Source organism: Haemaphysalis longicornis, unplaced genomic scaffold, assembly GCF_048455015.1.
Source record: "Haemaphysalis longicornis isolate Haplotype H1 unplaced genomic scaffold, Haemaphysalis longicornis Haplotype H1 scaffold_1, whole genome shotgun sequence".
Classification (NCBI taxonomy): Eukaryota; Metazoa; Arthropoda; class Arachnida; order Ixodida; family Ixodidae; genus Haemaphysalis; species Haemaphysalis longicornis.
In genome coordinates, this window is record NW_027526203.1 from 361,493,277 (window position 1) to 361,515,221 (window position 21,945).

General features: G+C 48.6%; 1 protein-coding gene across 1 annotated transcript in view; it reads right to left on the minus strand.

Annotated features, from left to right (window-relative positions):
* Positions 1-21,309, minus strand: part of LOC144154991 (medium-chain acyl-CoA ligase ACSF2, mitochondrial-like) — a 70,787-nt gene extending 49,478 nt beyond the window's left edge. The window contains exon 1 of the mRNA XM_077686159.1: positions 20,988-21,309. Within this exon, the coding sequence (XP_077542285.1) occupies positions 20,988-21,085 (98 nt within the window). The 5' untranslated portion in view covers positions 21,086-21,309. The remainder of the gene's footprint in view (positions 1-20,987) is intronic.
* Between the last annotated feature and the right edge of the window lie 636 nt (positions 21,310-21,945).

The following is a 21,945-nucleotide window of genomic DNA, read 5'->3' on the forward strand; positions in this document are numbered from 1 at the left end:
CTGCCTTTTTTAGGGTGTATAGATAAACCCAACTAAACGCTGTTCTGAAAACGACCCTACAGTGTTTACGGAAAGTGTGTGGCGAAGCGTACACGTGTCGCCACACACAAAGAGACATGATATGGCACGTTCGTCACATGGTGTTTCGTCATAGGCCAGTTAGTCACATAATACAGTTCTTCATAGGCCGGCTGGTACTAGGACGGTTCATAACAGGGGAACGTTCATCATAGGCCAGTTGGTCACATAAAGCAGTTCGTCATAGGGCGGCAAAATAAGTTTCCATGTGTTTCTTTTTTTTGAAATGCATTAGAGCGTCAGTGAAATACAATGCGACGGGATACGGCGGTTCACGACTCAAAGGGAAACAAGGCAGGGGGGTAGAATGTGGTAGCAAAAAAAAAAAAAAAAGAAGAAGAAGAAACGCCTTCTAAGAGGAATCAACAACCCGTGCTTCCCTCCACACTGTTGCGGCCGATTTGTGTGCCCATGAACCACCCACAAGGACGGGAAGATGTATCAGAGTTTTGCCAATCAGAAAAAGACAAGGAAGGTGACGTGTTTTGAGCCTACGCTCCTTTCACTGTATTTCCCTTTCTGCTGTACATTCGGGACATTTCAGCAATGAACGCCAAACAGAGTGGGCAAGGAGAGTAACATGATTCGAACTTCAAATGTTTTCTTCCCCCCCCCCCCCTTGGATAGTGATAAGGGACTGACAAACAAGTGACGCCAATCAAAGCGGCCAGCGGTGGTCAGATGATTCGATCCTAACAGATTTTTATTTTTATTTTTCATATCAAGGAATTCTGAGTTTCCCTTAATCGGGCAGATGTCCTCGTGGTATAAAAAATGTGGTTTTTGTGCACTACTTGACAACTTGTTTCGACACAGAGTTAATAACCACAAACATAGCTGGTGCTATGTATTTGAACGACGAATATGACTGCATTCGTACCGGTGTTAAAAAATCGATGCTTTATAGAGCCTGAGGGAAAAGGGAAGGTTGCAAGGCTAATATGGCAATTTTGACAAAAAAAGCTTTTTTTTTCGTGCGTAAGCATGGGGCAATCCGTAGAGATTTATGAGAGGTGTTTGTGCTAATTAACAAGACTACAGTAGCGCTTACTAGTGCGCGATACTGGAGGCCGCAATCAGACATGCCAGCGAAGTGTGATCGAATATGAGCGACGTCGGATCGCGGACCCCAGCATCTCACTGAACACATTTTGAAGTTCTGTAAAAAAATAGACCGCAAAAAGGTTTATTGCACTTTTATCGCGAACTTTCCTTTGTGACGAACTGCCCAATGATGAACGATCCTCTGCGACCTAAGGGGACAATATTACGAAAAGTCATTAGGCGAACGGGCCCTCACCCAAACATGACCACGTTAGGGTATTCCACTTCCCACAGACCCAAGGGAACGCAGGTTTTGTGGCGCCACCATCCCGTGCACCAAGTTGAACTCCCCCAACGTCGTTAGTCCTTCAGTGGTAACAGAAGCTGCGTTTGACAGCGACGTCGCACCGAGCTCGGCAAACGCCGCCGCAGGCATACAGCTTGCGCGGCAAGGCAATCCTAGCGCGTTGCGTACCCTTCGTCGTGATTGATAACGCCAGCTGCGATCGTCTCGTTTCTTACGAATGGACGGCAACGATGCCGCACACAACTCGAGACCCCCCCACACACACACACTTTCGCTGTAATAAAGGGAGGCAATTGTACGCGTGATGCTGTGTCGCGCTATCAACATCGACAGCTTGCTCATGTGACTGCAAGACGAAGGCCCTACCATATCCTCCTTCCTATCTTGCGTGATTGAAATTCGTTTTTTACCTCCGAATTCCCTCACCTCAGCCCTGCATCAAGTCTTGTTTCCTCTATTCCATCTCTCGATGCCGTTATGCAACTCGGGTGGCCCATCAGTACTCGGTCCTCCGCATCCCATGACCGAACCAACTTTTTAAATAATTTAAACTACGGAGAGCGAGATGACGACCTCTAATGAGGCTGGCGATAATAGCCGACATACCTTGCTAGTCTGATGCAATTGAGCGAAAATAAAATAAAATTGGTACTAAAAACGTAATCAATACGATCGTGGTGGCGACGCTTGCGATGCACACGCATGCATTAAGTAATTTACAGAAACCGGTCCAACACTGCTTCGCAGGTACGTGAAGATCGCTGCCGTCGCGCGACGACCACGAACCTACGCTGTAGTGTCACGGAAAGGTGCCAGCCCAAAGATCCCGTGAGGGACCTCCTGGGTGCTGCAAACCATGGACAGAATGTTGAAGTGGCCCTTTTATAGCTTGAAGCGAAACCGTCGTATATGTAAACGACATTCAGCCGAATACGATGTGAAATTGCTTCATCATGTTTCGTCAGTCCAGGTGGCATCTTGAAATCGAAGGGCGGATCTACAGAATGACGGGGCACGGCCTGATGTGCTCCCTCGTACTTGAAACTATTATGACCCGGCGTTTCTGAATACGGTTCTCCGTTTCATTAAAGGATTTATCAGTATCCTTTCTAGGTACTTATTTCGTTATACAGTCAAATCTTGATATAACTAATCACACGGGAGCGCACAACATCGTTCGTTATTTTGAAATATCGTTGTAATGAAAAACTTGCGGTTATAAGCCAGTGCTCATACCTAGGAGTGAAAATGACGTGCCTTGGAAGCATACGCGTGTGCAGACAAGCAAACTCACATCAAAACGTTGCACTCACTTTAAAGCAGCTTTATTTGAAGAAATCAGTAATTTTCTTCTGGCGAGTGTATCACGCACGACGGATTTTACTTTGCGCAATGCCTCATTGGGTCGCAGCGAGCGATGAAAGTGTGGACTTTGTTCATGTGCAGTGAAACACGAATTTTTGACACTATCTCATCTTCTTGTGTGTTCTGTGACCCACAGACGTCTTCGTTCCCGTCGGGACGATAACTGCTGCCGCTTCTTCTTAATTGGCTGTGTCGCTAGCTGCATTCATCGTTGGATTTCGCACAAAATTCGCAGCAAGATCACTCACAACAAAGAAATACCTGCCCTCACTTTACCCGAATTCGTAATACTGGTGTTCCTCGACTGTAAAGGACAAAATTAATTGCGTTATTAATAAAACGTGCGTTATTCTGAAATGTGCGATTACTGAAATTCGTAGATCTGAAATATTTTTGCATTGAAAATATAGGCAATATGGCGGAGATTTTGAAAATTTTCGTAAATGTGAGGCTCGTAGTAACGAGATTTGACTGTGTATACTGCTGATTATGAGACTATCGTAGTTAGGTCGTTACTCGGAACGCCCACAGTACCCGCATCCGCGTCTGTCAAGAGCGTGGCTTTTTCCAGAAAAGTTATTTAAGACACCCGCGTATATTTTACTGACAGTAAGTTTTTAGATGCAAAGCATCTCTTGCTCTCGGCTCCGTCGTCCGTCGTCCATCGTCCATCCATCCGCCGGCCCAGGAAGACACAGGCAACACTGCCGCTCCAGGAGCTCTTTAAGAGGAAGCGTGCTCGTCTCGTGCCGGCCCAGGAAGACACCGGCAACACTGTCGCTCCAGCATCTCATGGTCGGGGCTATGTCCCTCCCTTGATGTGGCCCTTCCACACCCCCACTGCGCATGCTCGGCTCATCTCGGGCCGGCCCAGGAAGGCACCGGTAACACTCTCGCTCCAGGAGCCATTAAAGGGTAAGACACCACCGGGCGTTCAGCAAGCCGAGCATGCGCAGTAAGGGTGTGGACGGCGCAACAACGACAAGGGAGGGACATAGCCCCGTCGCATCTAATAAAATTACACCATCTTCCCGTAGGGGAACCCTGAGTAGTATGCGAAACAGCCATGGGCTCAACGCAATTTCCTATTTCGTAGTTCCGGACTTCCGGTAAGTGAAAAGTGTGGTAACTACCGTGGAAACCAAACTGTAAATATAACGGTAGCTACGTACCTCAACCTAACGGAAACGACGAACTGAAAACTAATGGGCCCTTGAATCGACCCCATGGCTGCTTTGCATACTACTCAGGGTTCCCTCCCCTACGGGAAGATGGTGTAATTTTTGTTGCAATTATAGTTTCGCCCGCTCCTCAAATCTAGCCTAACTCTGCTCCTCACCACCGTGTAATCACTGCTATTGATATAGCCTAGTACCTCTCCATCCTGCACTGTAACTGGATTGACAACTCGTATGAGTCAACTTTGTCTTTGTACCCGCCGCGGTGGCTCAGTGGCTAAGGCGTTGCGCTGCTGAGCACGAGGTCGCGGGTTCGATTCCCGGCCGCGGCGGCCGCTTTTCTGATGGAGGCGAAAAGCAAAAACGCCCGTGTGTACGAGATTTCGGCGCACGATAAAGATCCCCAGGTGGTCAAAATTAATCCGGAGCCCTCCACTACGGCGCGCCTCATCGCCTGCGTTGCGTCGGCGCGTTAAACCCCACAATCAATCAATCAATCAACTTTGTCTTTGTTTTTTATTTCACCGTCGGGGCTTTTTAACGGTTATACCCTTATTATTCTGCCTTCAGAGCAGTGTGTTCACTATACTCATGTTATGTCTCCCTCCAAACTCTTTATAAGTGCGTCGCCTAGGCTATTCCGACTACCAATTCCAAGTTTCCGTGTACTACTTCACCCGTTTCTATCCTGCCATTGCGTTGAAGTTTCCCACCCAGATTGGAAAGAAGGCTCGCATTGCCAAGCCTGCATAACCCGCTGCCTATGACGACGAAACGATGGGGCCAGTGGCCATATAACTTCCTGTTTTTAAAGCAAGGGTTTCTTGGTCGCACTGATGGCGGTGTCGTAACCAAAGCGCACTCCAGGAATGACAACTTTACACAATGGGAGGGCACGCGATGATGATGATAAAACAAAGAACGCTTCACCTGGTCAAAATCGAACCTGGGATGCTGACGCTGTGAAGCCGACGTCTATCCGATTGCGCCATTCGACACGGTCGACGATGGGTTGGGTGGGGGTGGAGGGAGGGGAGGCGGTTTACACTTAGATCGTTGGACGCTTTGACTCCAAGTGCAGCTACTTTGACTTTGGCACTTCACCCTTTGATTTTCGCACGCAAGATAGCTTCGCGTTTCAACCATCGTCGTCTTCCAGACGGAGGGAAATTGGTTTTTGTTTTGTTTTTGTCTGTCAGACATGCAGCATCTTACCGAAGCGGGATGACGCGGAACAAGGGCCCCTGAGTAAAGCGCTGTGTTGCCGCGTGCCAAGAACGCTGCGGAAACGCAACTGCTCCCACATCAACGAACCTCCAAGGTCGAGTCACTTGCACGCGATCGCACACGCCACGCGCGCACCACGGTCGCGGCTGCGCAAATACAGCGACAGGCAGCAGCGATGTAGTCTGGCCAGATGGCTATGCATGCTCTCCACCCGTGCAGACTTGGCAGTTCTCCGGATTCATCGCATTCGACGTGCACAGCAAAAACTAGGCTCAATTTCTAAAGTCGACTCTCATTATGCCGACAGAGTTCGAAATTTCGGTTACCCCGGCAGTTTTGAAAAACGGAAACTTTTTTCCCCCTTTTTTTTATTCCCTGTTACCTGCCCCGTGTGCTTCAGCGCTTGCCATCTCATAAGCGTTCGGTGCGAACAGCGGCTAACTGAAACCTCTTTGGGAGAATAGAAAAAAATGAAGGACAGATTGCCGCTAAGCATACGTGAAACGTATGCAACGTGTGCTAATAACGATAGCAAATGTTGCTTACATCGTTCGTAACTTCCAGTTTCTCCGCGACGTCATATTACCCGCTGCTCCAATCCAAACCAATTCCATTCCGGCATATCACACGCTCGTGCCACAGCATGCAGGGCGTCCACAGCAACGCGCGATACGCAGGACGTTTCCTAACTGCAATGTCTACATCAGCGCCACGCCGATTTAAAGCGGAGCGATTTCAAGCTACGCGCTCATCCCCCAGCGTGCAGTGCGCCATGTCAGCCACAGCGCCCACAGCCATAGCGTTTCTTAGTACGTATATGCATATTGCAAGAAACTCTATGCCCACAGCAACGCACGACGCGCAGCCGTCACCTCAGATTCATTGCATACACGAAAAGCAACAACGCCCGCGTGTCAATATTTCGGCGCACCGCCTCCCCCCTCCTCTCCCCTTCCCCCAGGTGTTCAGATCCCCAGATGGTCAAAATTAATCCTGAGCCCTCCACTACGGCGCGCCTCATAGCTTCGGGCGCGTAAAACGGCCAAAATCAAATCAATTCTTCGCTAGCAGAAAACATCCCACTTCCGTGTCAGCGGATAGCGTGCTCGTGTGACGATAAGAGGTCCATGGTTCGGAACGGAAGGCGGGGGCGCAAGGGTTATTTGACAGACTGCTAACCATTCACCTGTTCAGCTCTACAAGGACCACGCAGAGGACGAGACGCCGCAAACCGCCTACTACGAAAGTGCTAGGCAAGTGGCCTAGTACCAGTGCTCCATTGCCGTTTCAAACAGCATTGACAGGCCTCGAGTGACGATCGGAATCCGCCGCTCTTCACTACAATGTCGAAGGAAGTCGAACGATTTGTCATTCACTCGTTATGCAGGGTGATCAAAGTTAAGTCGACAGGTACATTTCAAATTAGGCGGTTAGATCAACGTGAAGACCACCTCTAGAGTGAGGTTATGCGCCCAGAGGGACACACAATGAGGTGGTAACTATTGATGTAGGTGGCTTAATTAACTAAAATTGAATAATGATTTTTTAGTGGCTGCAGTAAGCAAGCATGTTTGTATTGAAAAGTTGGACGCAATCATGTTTCTACGCAGTTTCATTTGGCAGAATTCTTTTAGTGGATCCGTACTTCGAGATACAGAACTCCGAAGTTTAATTTATGTTCGCATGCAAGACCGTGATGGCCGGCGCAAAGCTCCTCCCTTTTGTGACGTGCCTGCTTTGTACGGTGTTTGGTTTGACAACGGGGTGGAGGCATAGGCACAAGTGATAACTGGCACTCTTTCAGTCTTGGCTGGCGTTATCGCAATTTGCAGTACTCGGAACCGCTATCGAAACACAGAACAAGAGGGAGGAGCTTTGCGCCGGCCCTCACTGCCTTGCATGCGTAATCATGCGAACGGCAATTAAACTTCGGAGTTCGATATCTCGGAGCAGGGATGCGCTAGAAGGATTCTGCCAAATGAAACTGCGTAGAAACACGATTTATTTACTTATTTATTTACTCTCAAGGCACATGGGCATTGCATCCAACTTTTCAATACAAATACGCCTCCTTACTGCACCCACTAAAAAGTTAATTATTCAATTTTAGTTAATTAATCCACCTACATCAATAGTTACCACCTCATTCTGTGTCCCCCTTGGCGCGTAACTTTACTGTAGACCGGTGGTCTTCACATAAATCTAAGCGCGTAATTAAAAAAAAAACAAAAAACTGTCGACTTAACTTTAATCACCCTGTATTGTAGGGCCGCTTTCATACCATAGGACAGCATTTAAAATCGGAAGTACAGACGAACCTCGTTATAACGAACACCGATATAGCGAATTATCGGCTATAGCGACTAAATACGAGCTGTGGTTGATCACGCTTCATTTCAGTGACACTTATTCTTTTTTATACGAAACCGAAACCGCCAGAGCCGCGCGCGATATTGGCTATAACGAAGACATACTTGGTCAGCGCGAGGCTTTAAACTCGGCAGCTAGCTTTAATAAGCGAAATATCATTAAAGGCATTCCTCCTCCTCCAAAATATAAAAAAACAGAAAATAACAGATTGTAAACAAAAGTGGAAAAGGCCCTTTCGTGCGTGGACACTCTGGGAAACTTCATCCGGCAGTGCTGTGAAAAGCCACGAGGCGAAGATCACATCCTTCTTCAAATAAATTAGAACGCAGGGCTGCTTTGTCAGACGTACTTCGTTCTGTTGTAGTTTTCACGTTGCCATGTTCCGGTCTATTTAGTTTGAAATGCCAAAAGGAAACAGCTAAGGATTACGTCGTGTATGACGGGTTCGAAGCCTAAAATAATGCGTTTATTATCTAGGATTTTTGCGTGAGCCAGATTGCCGATTTCTTAGAGACGATTTTTTACCTCTACTGTTACAACGAATTATAACGAGCTAAGTTACAAGGGCAATGTGAATCGGCGGAGCGCGTAGCATTCAACCCAAACAGTCAATACGCACAAGTTACACTAGGAACACAAATGAATTGAGCAAGAAAACCAAAGGGATGCAAGCGGTACAGGGAGTGCATACTTAATACATGCGCTCTTGCTTTTATATCCAGCAGAGGAAAGCCCCTCGATCGAGTCGGTGGGCTTGTCACAAAAAACAGATATTTTAGCGCTAATTTTGGAACTAAGGATTTTACTGTGAGAATATACAAATCAACACGCGGATTTGCAAAAATTTTTAAATCACGAGGTAGTTTTTATGTTCCATACCTTATATAATTTTATTAAATACCAAACAAATCTTCCCCGCCACCTCAACACCCTTCAAAAAGGGTGTTCATTATTTCAACACCCATTTTACCAGATGGGTGAGGTGACTGTGAGAGGGAAAGAGGTTCCCAGCCTGCACCACATATGTATCGCAGGGAGAGAAAGGGAAGGGGAGGGGGTAGAAATATGAGTTGTGGTAGTGGTACAAAGGTGGTTGGGGCAGGAAAAGGAAGGGGTAATGGGGAAGAGAAGATAGATCAGCGACCACCGCCCAGGAACGGGAAAACTATCAGCGGGCTTTTTTTTTTTTTTTTTGAATATGAAAGGAAAATTTCCTTGTTTGTAAAGCTACAAATTAGGGTGTCCGAAACTAAGAAAAAGGGCGTTAAGGAAGAGGGTGTAAGAAAAGACCGCCAACTAAGAAAAAAGGTGAACAGACCTCCAACTTTGGAGGCATTTTGTACCTAGCTGTTTACACGGGTGGACTGAACATTTTCTACAAGCGGAGGGTGTTTGTACCTCACGATGTTTAAACCAATATGAATTGGAATAATTTAATACCACTGAAGCTATTTAAGTTTGAGCTAGTTTCGGTGGCGCTAGAAAAAAAAATACAAAGAAAAAGAACTGCGGCACCTGTAAAGGGTGCACCACCGAATATAACAGTAAAGTCGGCTTTCGATCTTGTAAGAGTGTGCGCACAAGGGGAGTATGCGTATCCGCACCTCTTACTATACCATTTCAAAGGTACTAGTCTTTTTTGGATCCTAAAAGGCAAAAAAAAAAATGGCGCAGGTTGCAATAGTGGTGCACGGCTGGAGAAACAGCATAGCTGTGCGTCGACCTAGCTTGTTTCCCCCTTGGATCCCCTGGCAGTGGGGGGACACACTGGAACAGCCTTGTAAAATCCACTTAAACTTGGCCTCACCGGTCAGCGGTCATCCTATAGCTTAGCAAGAACATTGCAAAGCTTAGCAAAAGCCAACATAAAAATACGTAGCAACACCGGAAGGCACTAGGTCGACCCCCAGCTTCGCTGTTCTTTTTTTGCAACTGAACACCTATTTCACACCGTTTCAACAACCTACAGAAAGCCAAGCGTGTTGCAGTCGGTAAACACCCTTTTCGTCACACGACTATAGTCTTTTTAGTTTTGAAGGTTCAAACTGGTGTTTCAGGTGCCAAAGCTAAACCTGGGGTATGAGGTGCACCGCACATGGAAACGAGCGATCATTGCACACGAGCAATTTTTTTTTTTGCGTTTGAAAATTTCTTGTGAGTAGAGAAGTATATGAGGGGATGTCTTGTTCTTTACAGTGCTATTATGCATCCCAGCATGACCTTATTCAATTAACAGCTGAACACCTTTTCCACGCCCTTTCAACACCCTAAGAAAAACCAAAGGTGCTGAAGTTGATCAACACACTTTTTTCACGCAAAAAGGGTGTAGAGCTAGGAAAAGGGTGTTGAGATTCAAGAAAAGGGGTGTAAAGGCCTCCCAACAGAGTTTTTCCACTTATGCTACACCCTTTTTGGCTAAAAGGGTGTAAAAAAGTTTAGTGCGTATATAGAGGAACTCTACATCCACGGACCGTTGTCCGCCGTTGCTTTGTTTTTGACCGTATTTGCACCTGGCTTGTTTTTGTTACTGTAGAAAATAATCGTTTCGTGAAACATGGGTTATCCTCGACAAACAGGGTCACGAAGACAACGTCGCTTACGCCAATCGGCCAGTGTCGTGTCAGACAATTAACTCCAAAGCGGCGGACTGCTGTGCAGCCAAAACAAGCTATATAGCGCGCCCGGTAGCAACAGCAGTGCGCATCGGTATTTCTCTGCTTACGTGTTTTTCGTAAGTTTTATTGTTTGTCGCACCATTCTTACTGCTGTAAAATGAATATGCATTACATTTAAGCGCAAATAGCTCGTTAGGTAAGCTATAAGCCGTGCCTAACTTGCGTTTGTTTTTGCTGGCCTCAGCCAATCGCACAGCTGGGCACATATGACAGCATAGGTTCTGCTGCGGGAAACGGGCTGGTGGAGCGCATGGCCATTCCCTTTTTTCCTAATTATATAGCTTATTTGAGCGAAATGTGCGTTAAAAGTGGTGTTAGTATGGACAATCTTTCGAATGAACTAAGCTTGTGTTTTGTCTGCATGGCCCCTTTAAAAAAAAAAAAACGTACATCCGACGGCTTGCATCCTAAGCAGAGATTTGGTTCTCCTTCGGGTCAACCATGCTCTGAACAATTTCAGCGGGTCTGATTTGCCACGTGGTGCAGTTGAATGACCAACGGCAAGGTCCGAGAAGGCAAATTGTGCGAATACAGATGCCAGGCATGCGTATACAAGTGGCCCGAAAAATGTGACGTTCGCTGTGACATCAATCACACGCGCACTTATGCAAAACACTGTGCTTGCACTGCGTACAGTGTTGCCGCGCAGACCCCACTTTGCCCAGACAAACTGCATCTCGCGTTTTCGTTCCTGTGTTATGATTCAACGAAGAACACAGCATAGAGGCCCGTTTACACTTGCGACTGGAACGACCAACAGCGACGCGACTTCTATCGCTTTTGTTGCCCGGCATCGCTTTTTTCGCGCGACAAGAGCGATTTGTCTCGATCAATTTTCGTCGCCGCCGTCGCTCTTGACGTGGAAGGATGCGAGAGTCCCTGACGTCATGCCTTGCCATAACACCCGGGTATTGTGCAACATCGAAACCGAAACTCCCACGAAGCCTTCTTCCGAGCTAGAGCAAATAACAAGAAAAGCGAAAATACGTCGTCGCCGTCGCTCGTGTCGCGTGCAAGTGTGAACACGACGGTGGCGGTCGCTCCAGTGGCATCGCTCACTTTGTGGATCCAGTCGCAAGTGTGAACGGGCCTTAACAACAACACAGCATAATACCAAACAAATTAATAATTAAAAACGCAATGTAAACAATGCTTTGTCATTCGAAGCTAATTAATCATTCAGGATGAGTTATTTAGGTATCGAGGTGAATTCATGTTTCTGGCATAGGTGTGCAGGAATGAATAAATCCATCAATACAAAATAAAACATGGCACGAAGCAAAAAAAAAAACGCGAATTTAACATTTGTGTACTAACTGTAGTCGAAGGAATAGTGCGTAATCAAATGCCTTCATGCCCCTAGCGTTAATTCTAAAATATTTCCGCGGGGTCGCTTCGTCGCAATGCGCCTGAAACACCGATCGCTGCGTCCGAGGAAGCACATTTGACCAACAACGAGCCGCAGCGAATGATTTGACCCAAAAATGCGATCTGTACGAGATGTGACATCACGCAAAGCAAAACGTCGATCTTCCACTCCGCAATGCAACGGCGCAGACCATATTTCAAACCAAATCGTATTTTCGAGCCCAAAATTGCTTTGATCTTAGTGTGGAGCCTTTCAGATGCGCTGTGGTGAAGCATGCCGATGAGTGTTTTAAGAGGAACCGTTGATGACCTTATTTACCTCTTTTATGGCAGTGAATGATTATATAGGTGCGTGCATTTCAAGCGGCGACCGTGCTACTTCTCACTCTCCGTCTTATGAGCACCATGAACAGCGCTACGCATTAAGATTCTCCACAAGCCTGTCATTTCTCCACTGATCTATATACGTGACCCAGCTTTTAGTCCTCGTCAAAAGCGAATTTGCGCCGCACCAATATCCCTCCGCAATTATCAGACGCAAAAGCCCGGCTTCTTTCATTCTGTATTTTCCTGTAGCCCCGAGATGTTTGCTGCATCTTCGTGTTGCACCGTGCCCATTAGCTTGAAACAAATGCATCCTCATCTGACCATTTTTCCTCTACACAACGCAGGCTCGATATTTCCACGAGTTCCCCAAGAAAAAGCGAAACGGCACGCAGTGCAAGAAGATTCATACAGTTTAAATGAAAAAAACACTGCTCATCGTCTGTAGACAATTAGGTTTTCCGGAATTTGACACGACTCCCGCGTAGCGAGCATCGACAGAAAACGAGGCGAAAGGATGCGTAGGCCGCTGAGTCGTCACAGTCATTAGGCAGTTTTAGCATATCGTTACGGTGTTTGCGTTACCGTTTACCGTGTTATCGGAAGCCACTGGCGACGGTGAAGCCTGTGCCGGTAAGTTACCGTTCGCGGTAACTCTCGCGCTGTGCACTCACACGGTAAACGGTAACGCAAACACGGTACCGATATGCTAAAACTGCCAATTGACATCAAAAAAAGAAAGTAGGCCAATGACGAGGGCGACATGCCATTCGAGTCGAGAAACGGGGTCAGCGCTGTGACACTACGCAATGCAAGCACGACTTTCAGGGTTGCGCGATATCACGGCTGATACCACATTTTTAATAAAGCCGCAGCTTTTTTTTTTTATTTTCGCTGCAGTTGTCGTTAGAGTGTAGGCTACTACAGGCTACAGATTTCCCATTCAGTTGAGAAGACGAACTATATAGTTCATACCACAAGCTGCATGCAGCACTGTGGAGGCTACATTGTTGTCAATAGAGCGCCCACTGAGGGGCGCCTAATTCACCGTGAAGGGGGTTTTGAAAGGACCTTTCAGCCTCCCCTCTCGGCAGGTCGAACCGCAAAGCCCCGGCGCCTATTCTCGCTCTCCTTCGCGGAGGCTATACTGACAACAATGTAACCTCCGCAGCGCTGCATGCAGCTTGTGGTATGAACTGGTATGGTATAGGAGAGCAGCTTCTTGGAGCACGACCGAAGCACGTCAGATGAGCGAAAGCGAAACGCAGCAGTTGCGCGCTATCACTCATTTCTATGCGAAGCCCGTTCAATCGGACGGGGTTTAGCGAGCCTCGAAGGCCAACAGCAATGGAGAGGGGCGCACGTGTCAATGTGGGTCATGGCGAAAAACAACACTGTCGACTGGGCTGAGGCACTCCTAATTCCGACCGCGCTGGCTACTATCGCGTCCTAGTTCCGCGCCTTAAGGAACGAGGAAGGCAGAGAGTTTCGCGCAATCCCCTTTCGTGGCAGGAGAGACTTTCTCCGGCGGATGGGCGCCACAACAACGGGAAGGAAAGTGGCTCCAAGCCCGGCCACCTCGCAGGGAAGCATCACATGCGGCGGGCCATTCCGCAGGTGGATGCGTAAATACGGAACTGTTATAGCGGCTATAACGTGCCGCCGCCCCGCTGGACGCCAGCCAGGGGGCCGCGCAACTGCGTGACGCGCGCTCATCCAAGACAAGGAAGTTCTGCCTTCCGTCAGCGACGGCAAAACAAAAACGCCCTCGAAGCGAGCCGCTCCACCCCGCGAGTGACGAGCCATCCGGTTTTGCCGACGTCTGGCGACAATAACAATCTACCCTCCAGCCACACTGAAACGGGGTCCACACGCACCAGGTGCCGGGTTCACAACCGGCCGGTACCCTGTGTGGCTCCACGCGCTCGCAGCTCGATTGGCGGGCCTTGCGACACGCACAGCAGCCAGTCATAAACCGTTCGTGAACAGTTTTACGCACACCGCACGAGCGAACTAAAACCGCCAGCGGCGCCTGTACAAATTGATTTGTTGTAAGTCAACGGAAAGCACGTAGCGGCACTATGCTGCCCCCTCCCCTTCCCTCAAGCGATGTGGCCGCGGACGGGAGCACAGGACGCAACGACAAACTTGCGAATTTCAGCGGCGCCTCCAACAGTCTCCCCGTTTCACGCAATAAGGAAGCACCTAGGCTATGGGACGCGCCATGATGGAAGGCTTCAGACTGACAGTGCACCGGAGTTATTTGAAGTGCGTCAACTTCCAAGTACACACGCAAGGCCATGTCCAGAAAAATGAGCGAACCTTCACACTGCCCCCAGCAGCGCCTGACACGCCGCGCAAGGGCCACAATACGACCCACGACCGTCGCCAACCGTCTGACTGGCCTGCATAACACGTAGTGTGTGCGTCTTCCTGATATATGTCGCTGGCCGGAAATTTCCCGGAAGCTGCCATTCCACTAAACCACGTCCGGTGCACGGGCGCGTGCCGGTGCCAAAGGGTTCAGCGTATAGGCCGCTGTCGCCAAGAAAACCAACAACAAAGAACGGACGGTCTGCGAGTACCGGATTTGTTTTTCTTAGAGAGCGCCCCTAGGAGCTTACGTCTCACTTTCCCCGCAGCCCGCAGCAATAAGGCAATTCGGCGATAGCCTTGACAGCGCTCTGGATGACGTTTGCTTTGTCGGGGCTGCACGAGGCCGCGCTCCGCTTGCAGAAAGGCGCTGTCAAGGCCGCCTGGGCGCGCCAGCTGATTTTCCAGGTTGTCACGCGACCGAGGAGAAGGGCTCATCTGCGAAGACAGCCCGTACACAGCGGCTCTGGGCTTTCCGGGCGGGAGAAGGGCTGCTGCTTCGCATACTATCGGTCCAGGCTCGCGTTTCTATAACTCGGCAGCTTCCCGTGTCCTTGTAGCAGCTAACCGACACTCAGCGAAACGGTAGACAACCGAGGGCGTCTTTTTTTTTTCTGGCGGAGGCGAAACAGAAGTCCTTTGTAGACGAACCGGGTACCCGTAAAATAACAGCGGGTCTCTCATCGCCTGCGTTGCGTCGGCGCGTTAACCCCTACAATCAAATCAATCAAATCACACAAAAAAGTACCCCCTGGCGTTATCGACCGTGGTAATGCCTTCGGTATAACTTGCATCGATATGAAAAAAATATGTTCATTTTTCTTGAGACTGCGCAGGGAAAATCGGGAAAAATAATCTGCAAATACAGAAGTAACGGCACTGGAAGTGACCAAAAAGATATCAGCGAGTTTGTTCGCAGGGAGAAGATACGACAAATAGCAAGGCCGGACGTACGATTTCCCACAAACGTTTGATCTCCGCTGCGACACCGCGCAGTGAAAAACGCACGCTTGCATATGTCACATGCAAGACAGACGCAGTTTTCGCGACAAACACTATCCTCGTCATTGGTTTGCTTAGTCAATTTGATCGCAGTGATTGGTCATTCAGATCCGTTGCGGGTAATCAGAGCCACGGGTGTCTTTATATGCGTCTCTGAGAGGCCCTGTACAGCCACGCAGCATACGGAACGGTCAGCGAAGACACATTTGCGCCGACGCGCCACTGTTCATTTGGCCACCAAAACCGCGCTGTTTGCGCCACCGAAAAGCGACCCATTATTTTAAAGACATGGGCCCCAACAACGTAGCAAGAAAAAAGTCGTATACGTAAGGCGATAAGTTAACGTAGTTGATTATTCAAACTCTATTCCTTTATTCAGGGTTCGTACAGGCTTGAAAAGCAAAAATTCAAGGGTTTTCAAGGACTTTCAAGGACCAGAAAACACATTTTCAAGGTCTCCATCTAACGTTTTATATGGGATTATTTATAACTTTTCCAACACAATGCAAAATTTTTTTATTGCACAATACCTAAGCACATTAGTGCACATTTAGATAGTTGCTAATGGGTTCGTAAATGCTTCCCCAGCTTTATTTTTTATTTCATGGCTGGTATTTAGAGGTTTTTCTTTTTCCTTTGTGTTTGCTGAGGCTGTTTGATTTTAAAACTTAGTTAATGTTGCCTGCATCTCCTCCTTTGTCAGCAAGAGCATCAGCTAAAATTAAATCCGCAAGTGTTGCTGCAAGGCAGGATGAACATTGTACACGTCCACCATTTGCACGAAAAAGCAAACGCAGATGGAGCGTATGAGACACAGGAAACATGCAAGGAGCATGCGTCCACAGACTATATGGAAGATGCAAGATAGAGAACAGAAGCTGGCTTTCACTGGATTGTATCGTGACATGGATTGAATTGACAAGTGTCTGCTCCCACCAAACTTGTAATTTCACGCAATACACTGAAACTTGATTGTTACGATGTTTCTATACATTTATTAGCACCTAAAAGCCATGACAAACACTTTGAATTCTTGTGAAAAGACAGGGCCATTGATTCTCTACGGAAAAATCAAGGGTTTTCAAGGACCATTTAAAAATTCCAGGACTTTCCAGGCCTTGAAATTGACACTTCTAAATTCAAGGGTTTTCAAGGTTTTCAAGGACCTGTGCGAACCCTGTTTATTGCTCTCGAATAGCGAAGTATCCACTTACATCCGCGCAGCTTATAATCCCTACCCTACCCGTGCGTTCCCTTAGCAACGTAACGCGAACGTAAGGCCGGGTTCAGACTGTTGCCGCAACTGTCAACCGAACTGCGAACTGTCAACCGAACTGCGAACCGAACTGTCAACCAACCGAACTGCGTGACACGCCGTATTTTTTTACGTCCATAGATCACGATATGGCTTTTACGTTGGTAATCTGCGCATAGCCTAACGCGAAGTCGCCGTGGGTCGGCAGCGCCACAACGCCCCAGGATGACCATCCAAAGCGACCAAGTGTGCGAATTAAGAGCCCCAGCGTGAAGCTTGTCCGTGCGCAGATCGCATTTTTACAGTCAAACCGTATGCTGAGCCTCGTCATTCACCGTGTTTGGTTGCTTTCATTGGTCATTCTGGAGCGTTGTGGCGCAGCCGACCCTAGCGCGAAGAATGGCGTAAGTACTATACGGCGCGCATCCCTCTTCCTTTTTTTTTTTGCATCTCTTAGAGCGATTACGGTAGGGGCCAAGGCCAGCTTCGTCGTAAACTATATCTTCCGGCAAGCGAGCTGAGGCCTCACCTCCGGGTGCACTGTGCTATCGGAGCGCATGCACCCAGAAAAGCTGAGACCTCACCTCCGGGTGTACTGTGCTATCGGAGCGCATGCGCCCAGAAAAGCCTCGATAAGGCGGTACGCAACCGGCCGCGGAGTCAGCTGCTCGCCCCTAAGGGTTGCCCCCCGTATCTGGGCGACTACCGTCACTCGAGTAAGGGGAACGCTCGTGGACAAGATAAAATGACTGCACTCGCGCTCTTTCTTGAACGAGCGGCAAAATAACCAGGCACGATACGCGGTTTGCTGTCTGGGGAGCTCCTCTGAATCCTCCTGCAAGGCTCCAGACACGAACGAATTGGACGCGCGTGGTCAGAAAAACTCCGGCGTTAAATGAACACAAGAGGGGACAAGCGTTGAAAAACGCTTCGGTTGCCCCATACAACAACCACAAAAAGATGATGTCTCCGTAAAGCTATGCGCGGTGCTGGCGTACGTCGGGCACACATTCGTGGAAGTTTTTCCGCACACCACTCACGAGCACGACAGACCAGAGTTGGGCACTTTATCCTGAGCCTCCCCCTTATAAATCAGTTCTATTTTGTTAACCTCAAGTCAATCCGAAGCTATCTTCGAAGATTAGTGCACTCCATGCATACAGAAGGGGTGCTTTGCGTGCACAACTTCACAAGGGGAAGTTAGTGATAAATGGTTTGTCTGCGAGGAATTTCGCTTCCGAACTTTCTGGGGGTTCGACAGCATTGTGCGGAGCACTAAGTGGCAGGAGTTCACTGATTTGACATTCACACCAAAGAAAGAAAAATATGAATAGGAAAACAGAAAATGGGAGAAGGTTAGCGTGCTCAGGGGCTCTGTTCAATGCGTGCCCACTGGAATTTTCGGGGGCACTGGAAGTAAATCCAGCTACCCGCGAGGCCTCCGGCGTTCCGAGCCCGAGAGGAGCGGTCACGGAGTAGGGCTGAAAGGAATAATAGGAACCACGCAGGGGGAACACGGCAGCGGCGAAGAGGGGGCGCCGAGAAGGGGGAGCAGGCAGGGGCGGCTGCCAGTCATCCTTCCACCGGAAGGAATGCCAAGAACACAAAACGTTCGCGTTCTGTCGCGCCTGGCGCAGCACAGCCCGGGACCATTCTCGCAGCAACGGCAGCGCCGTTTTTGTCTCGTAACTCTCGGAATTTTGTCTCGAAATTCGGAAACTCAGCAAGCACTTCGAAACACGATGGAAGAACTCGCCATCAAACGGCTACAGAACGTGCAGCCTCCGAAAAACGAGGCCCTGCAAGTTGTGCCACAGCGGTGCTCGGTCCTGCTTGCTGCAAGCAAATGGGCGCACAAACAGAGCCCGTCTGTCGTTGTGTCGATACATTTGGCTCGTATGACGCTTTGATAACACTGGCGACTCCAGCTAGCACAAAATGCATACACGCCTGGTGCCATGTGTGTGCAGGCTACACTTTTCAATCTCAGCCCTCCAGCAGCTTTTCCTCCGAGCTCGTGATAGATAAAAACAGCGCATTCAGCTTCGCGCCGTGGCTGTGATGCGTAGCAGGGCAATGTTCCCACTTATCATGAAAGGAAAACAAAATTACGGAGATCCGCCGCATTGTCAGCACCTGCCCCGCGCATCGCAACTGCATGCAACTGCGCTCGTTCATGTATGACCGCGCACGTGGAGACCAAGCTATCGGAATGCAGCGTGGCCCATTAGAAAGAAGCATGCTATACTTCCATCATGCAGAGGGTCTGAAGTGCAGCCTGTGAGGAAATAAAACGCGATCAGTGCAGGCTTGAAAGTTGAAGCAGTAAAATTTCACGCCTCTTCTGCGCAGAGACCTCACTGCCGTCTCTCATGATCGTCGCCATACAGACATAATGGCCGCAAGGGAAAACCCGGACAACATGGTCACGAGTAAATTGTGCGGCATTTTGATAGAAACTGTCGAGAGAAATACGTTCGGCCACATGACGTGGCAACAAGTCGATTATTGTCCGCTACGAAAACAAAAATGACGAAATGTTCAATGGCCACATTTACGGACGACGACGGTTCCTTGCCTTGGCTTACAACTTCACAAATGGCAATGGATCCAATGTAAGTTTCGCAGAATATTTACGCGCTCCTCTCGGGAAAACCGCTGTACCAGTAGCGTGCAAGGGCCGCTTCGGAAGCTCCCGCTACGTCTCACCCAGCCAGATCACCCGTTTCCTTCTTTTCTTGACTTTCTGTTGGCACAAGCATGAAGCTGCCTACGTGTATTCTTATTGCTTCTTTTCAATACGACATGAGAACACGCAGCGTGTCCGTGGCGAATGTCTTGGCATCTTGCTGCTGATATGTACCTTAAAACTTCAAAAATCGTGATAAAGCGTTCCCGAGATTGCGCTATTCCTACCACTCTCCAGTTGTCCCAGAGTTTCAGACACCTCTTGCCATTTTCGCGAGCTTAGAAAGCCTATTCATCAAGCGAAACTTCCGTGCTTGGACTTTACGATAAGCCAAGCAAAAACATCCCGCTTGTTCGAATTGAAGGTCGCCTGCCGCCGCACTCCGAAACAAAGGCAACGTAATAACTGCGCATAAAAACCGACCAAAAGTACTGAATCCAAAGCTCCACCCGCGACGCCCCTTTCGAAGGGTGTTAGCTCCATTATTTTTCACTGTCACGTAATACGAGAGAGAGACGTCTACGGTGCAAGCTGATGAGGAAAATGGCGTGTTGTCTACGGGACACGCAGGTTTGCAACTATAAAAAAAAGTAGCTACGTAACGTCACGGCGGTACGCAGCCCGCAACGGGAACATACCGCACGCTGTTGAAACTCGAACAAGGAAAGACGCAGGTTTGCAACTATAAAAAAAAGTAGCTACGTAACGTCACGGCGGTACGCAGCCCGCAACGGGAACATACCGCACGCTGTTGAAACTCGAACAAGGAAAGTGCTCACTTCTTTATACACGAACCTAAAAAGTAACAAAGCTAGCGACTATCAATGCTTAAGCCTCCAGACGATTGACTAGAAAAATTATCGACAGGTTTTATTTATTTTCATCGGCTGGCAACGGCTGCGTGGCTCTGAACAGCATTTCGGGTCGCCTCTGTACTTACACATGCGGCGAAAGGACGCTTTCCTGCGTGCACGAATCGTTTCATAGTGCCTGCAAGCTTTACATCAAAGCGACACACGAGGCAAGCTGAGAAATCTGCTATTTGTGTACAAACAATGATGCATCCAGGCTAACGATGAATCTCTGCCTTCACGCAGCAGCTGTCCCGTGAGAACCACCTGCGAAAACACTCCGAGACGCCCGTGTTTCCGGGTCAATTCCGGCTTACAGAAGTTCATGACAATGTATATAGGTTGAAGATCTGACATTTCATTCAGTCGCACTACGGATGCAAGAATAAAAAACAGGGCTGAAAGAAAACAGACATCTCCCTGCGGATAGTACACTATGAAAACACAACGTAGCAGATACATTGTATTTGCACGTGTACCACACTATATTTTCTTTAAAATTTAGATTAACTGCAGTAGTTAATTATTCGAAACATGCATGCCTATCCAGCGAAAAGAGAGAGGGAGAGAGCGATTGAGCAGTTTCCGGCCAACGTGTTGCTGCGTTCGTGCCTCAAGCTCCAGAATTCGGTACGTGGTATGTTGACAGACCGTAAATGTAAGAACGAAAGAAAGTCAAAACACATGTTCGCGATATTTGGTTCGGCTGGAAGCAGCCTCTGCGTGTTTTAGCCCCACGCGACACCAAACGATAACTTCGTTCTCTCCCTCTCTCGCTCTCTCTGCACGCGACGTTTTACATTAAGCCAGGCGCATGGGCACAAACGCGCACAGCTGATTGGCTATGTCGCGTTTCACGCCGCAAACTGACGCAATCTTACCTTGCAGCTGTGTGACATTGTGCGCGCAGCAAAGTGCGAAGGAGTGGTCGGGTGCGTCGAACGAAGGCTTTGGTCGCGCTGCACCTCCAGGAAAGCATGGTTTCAAGCCGCCGGGCAAACACACCGCGCGTCCCAGTCCCACTGTGAACGCAGAAATCCCGCTTGGATCAGAAGTAAGAACTGCAGCAGCTACCACTTCCCCTTGCGCTTCACAGTGCAATTACCCACATGAGCAGAGGTCCTTGCCTGCGGCAGGAAGAAAACTAACACGCCTCGCACGACAGCCAATGCGGCGATGGTTACAACGAATCCGATTTTGAGGTTCGGCGCCTCTTGCCGGCGCCCGCTTGCGCCGAGTCGCCATCTGGTGGAGAGCGGGAGCTGTGCGGCGGGAAGAAAAGGCGCGCAATTCAACCCGTTTTCGTGCGAAACACAGTGCCGTGTTTACAGAAACGCGTGAATTAGAAAAATATCACTCGATTGATGTAGAGCTTTCCCCTTTTCGTTTCGAAATTAATCAAAGCTTTAGAACAAAGGGCTTTAAATTATCAAAAATTGGTTTATTGATTGGCAGACGTTTCAATTCAAATAAACTACAGTGGAAGGAGAGGAAAGAGCAGACGGGATAAGAGAGGTGAGAGGAGTGCCGATTTGTGAGCAAACGAGGGTAGGGTGATTTTCGACGGCAAATTTCCTATGCGTGAACTGAATGAATGGACTAACGCCGTTCACCTCACCCGCGGCTCTGCGTCTCTCTGGATCCGCCTCAACCCTTTCAGTCGAATCGTACGCCTGATATCGTCATTTGTCACATTCGCTTCCTTTAACGCAACGATTTGTATTCAGGCCCATTCCGCGGATGATGTATAAGCGAAGCCAAGCTTGGCGAATCGTGGCTGTTTTCTTGGGGTTGTTTTTTTGTTTGTTTGTTCGTTTTTTTTTTTTAAGCAGGTCAAGA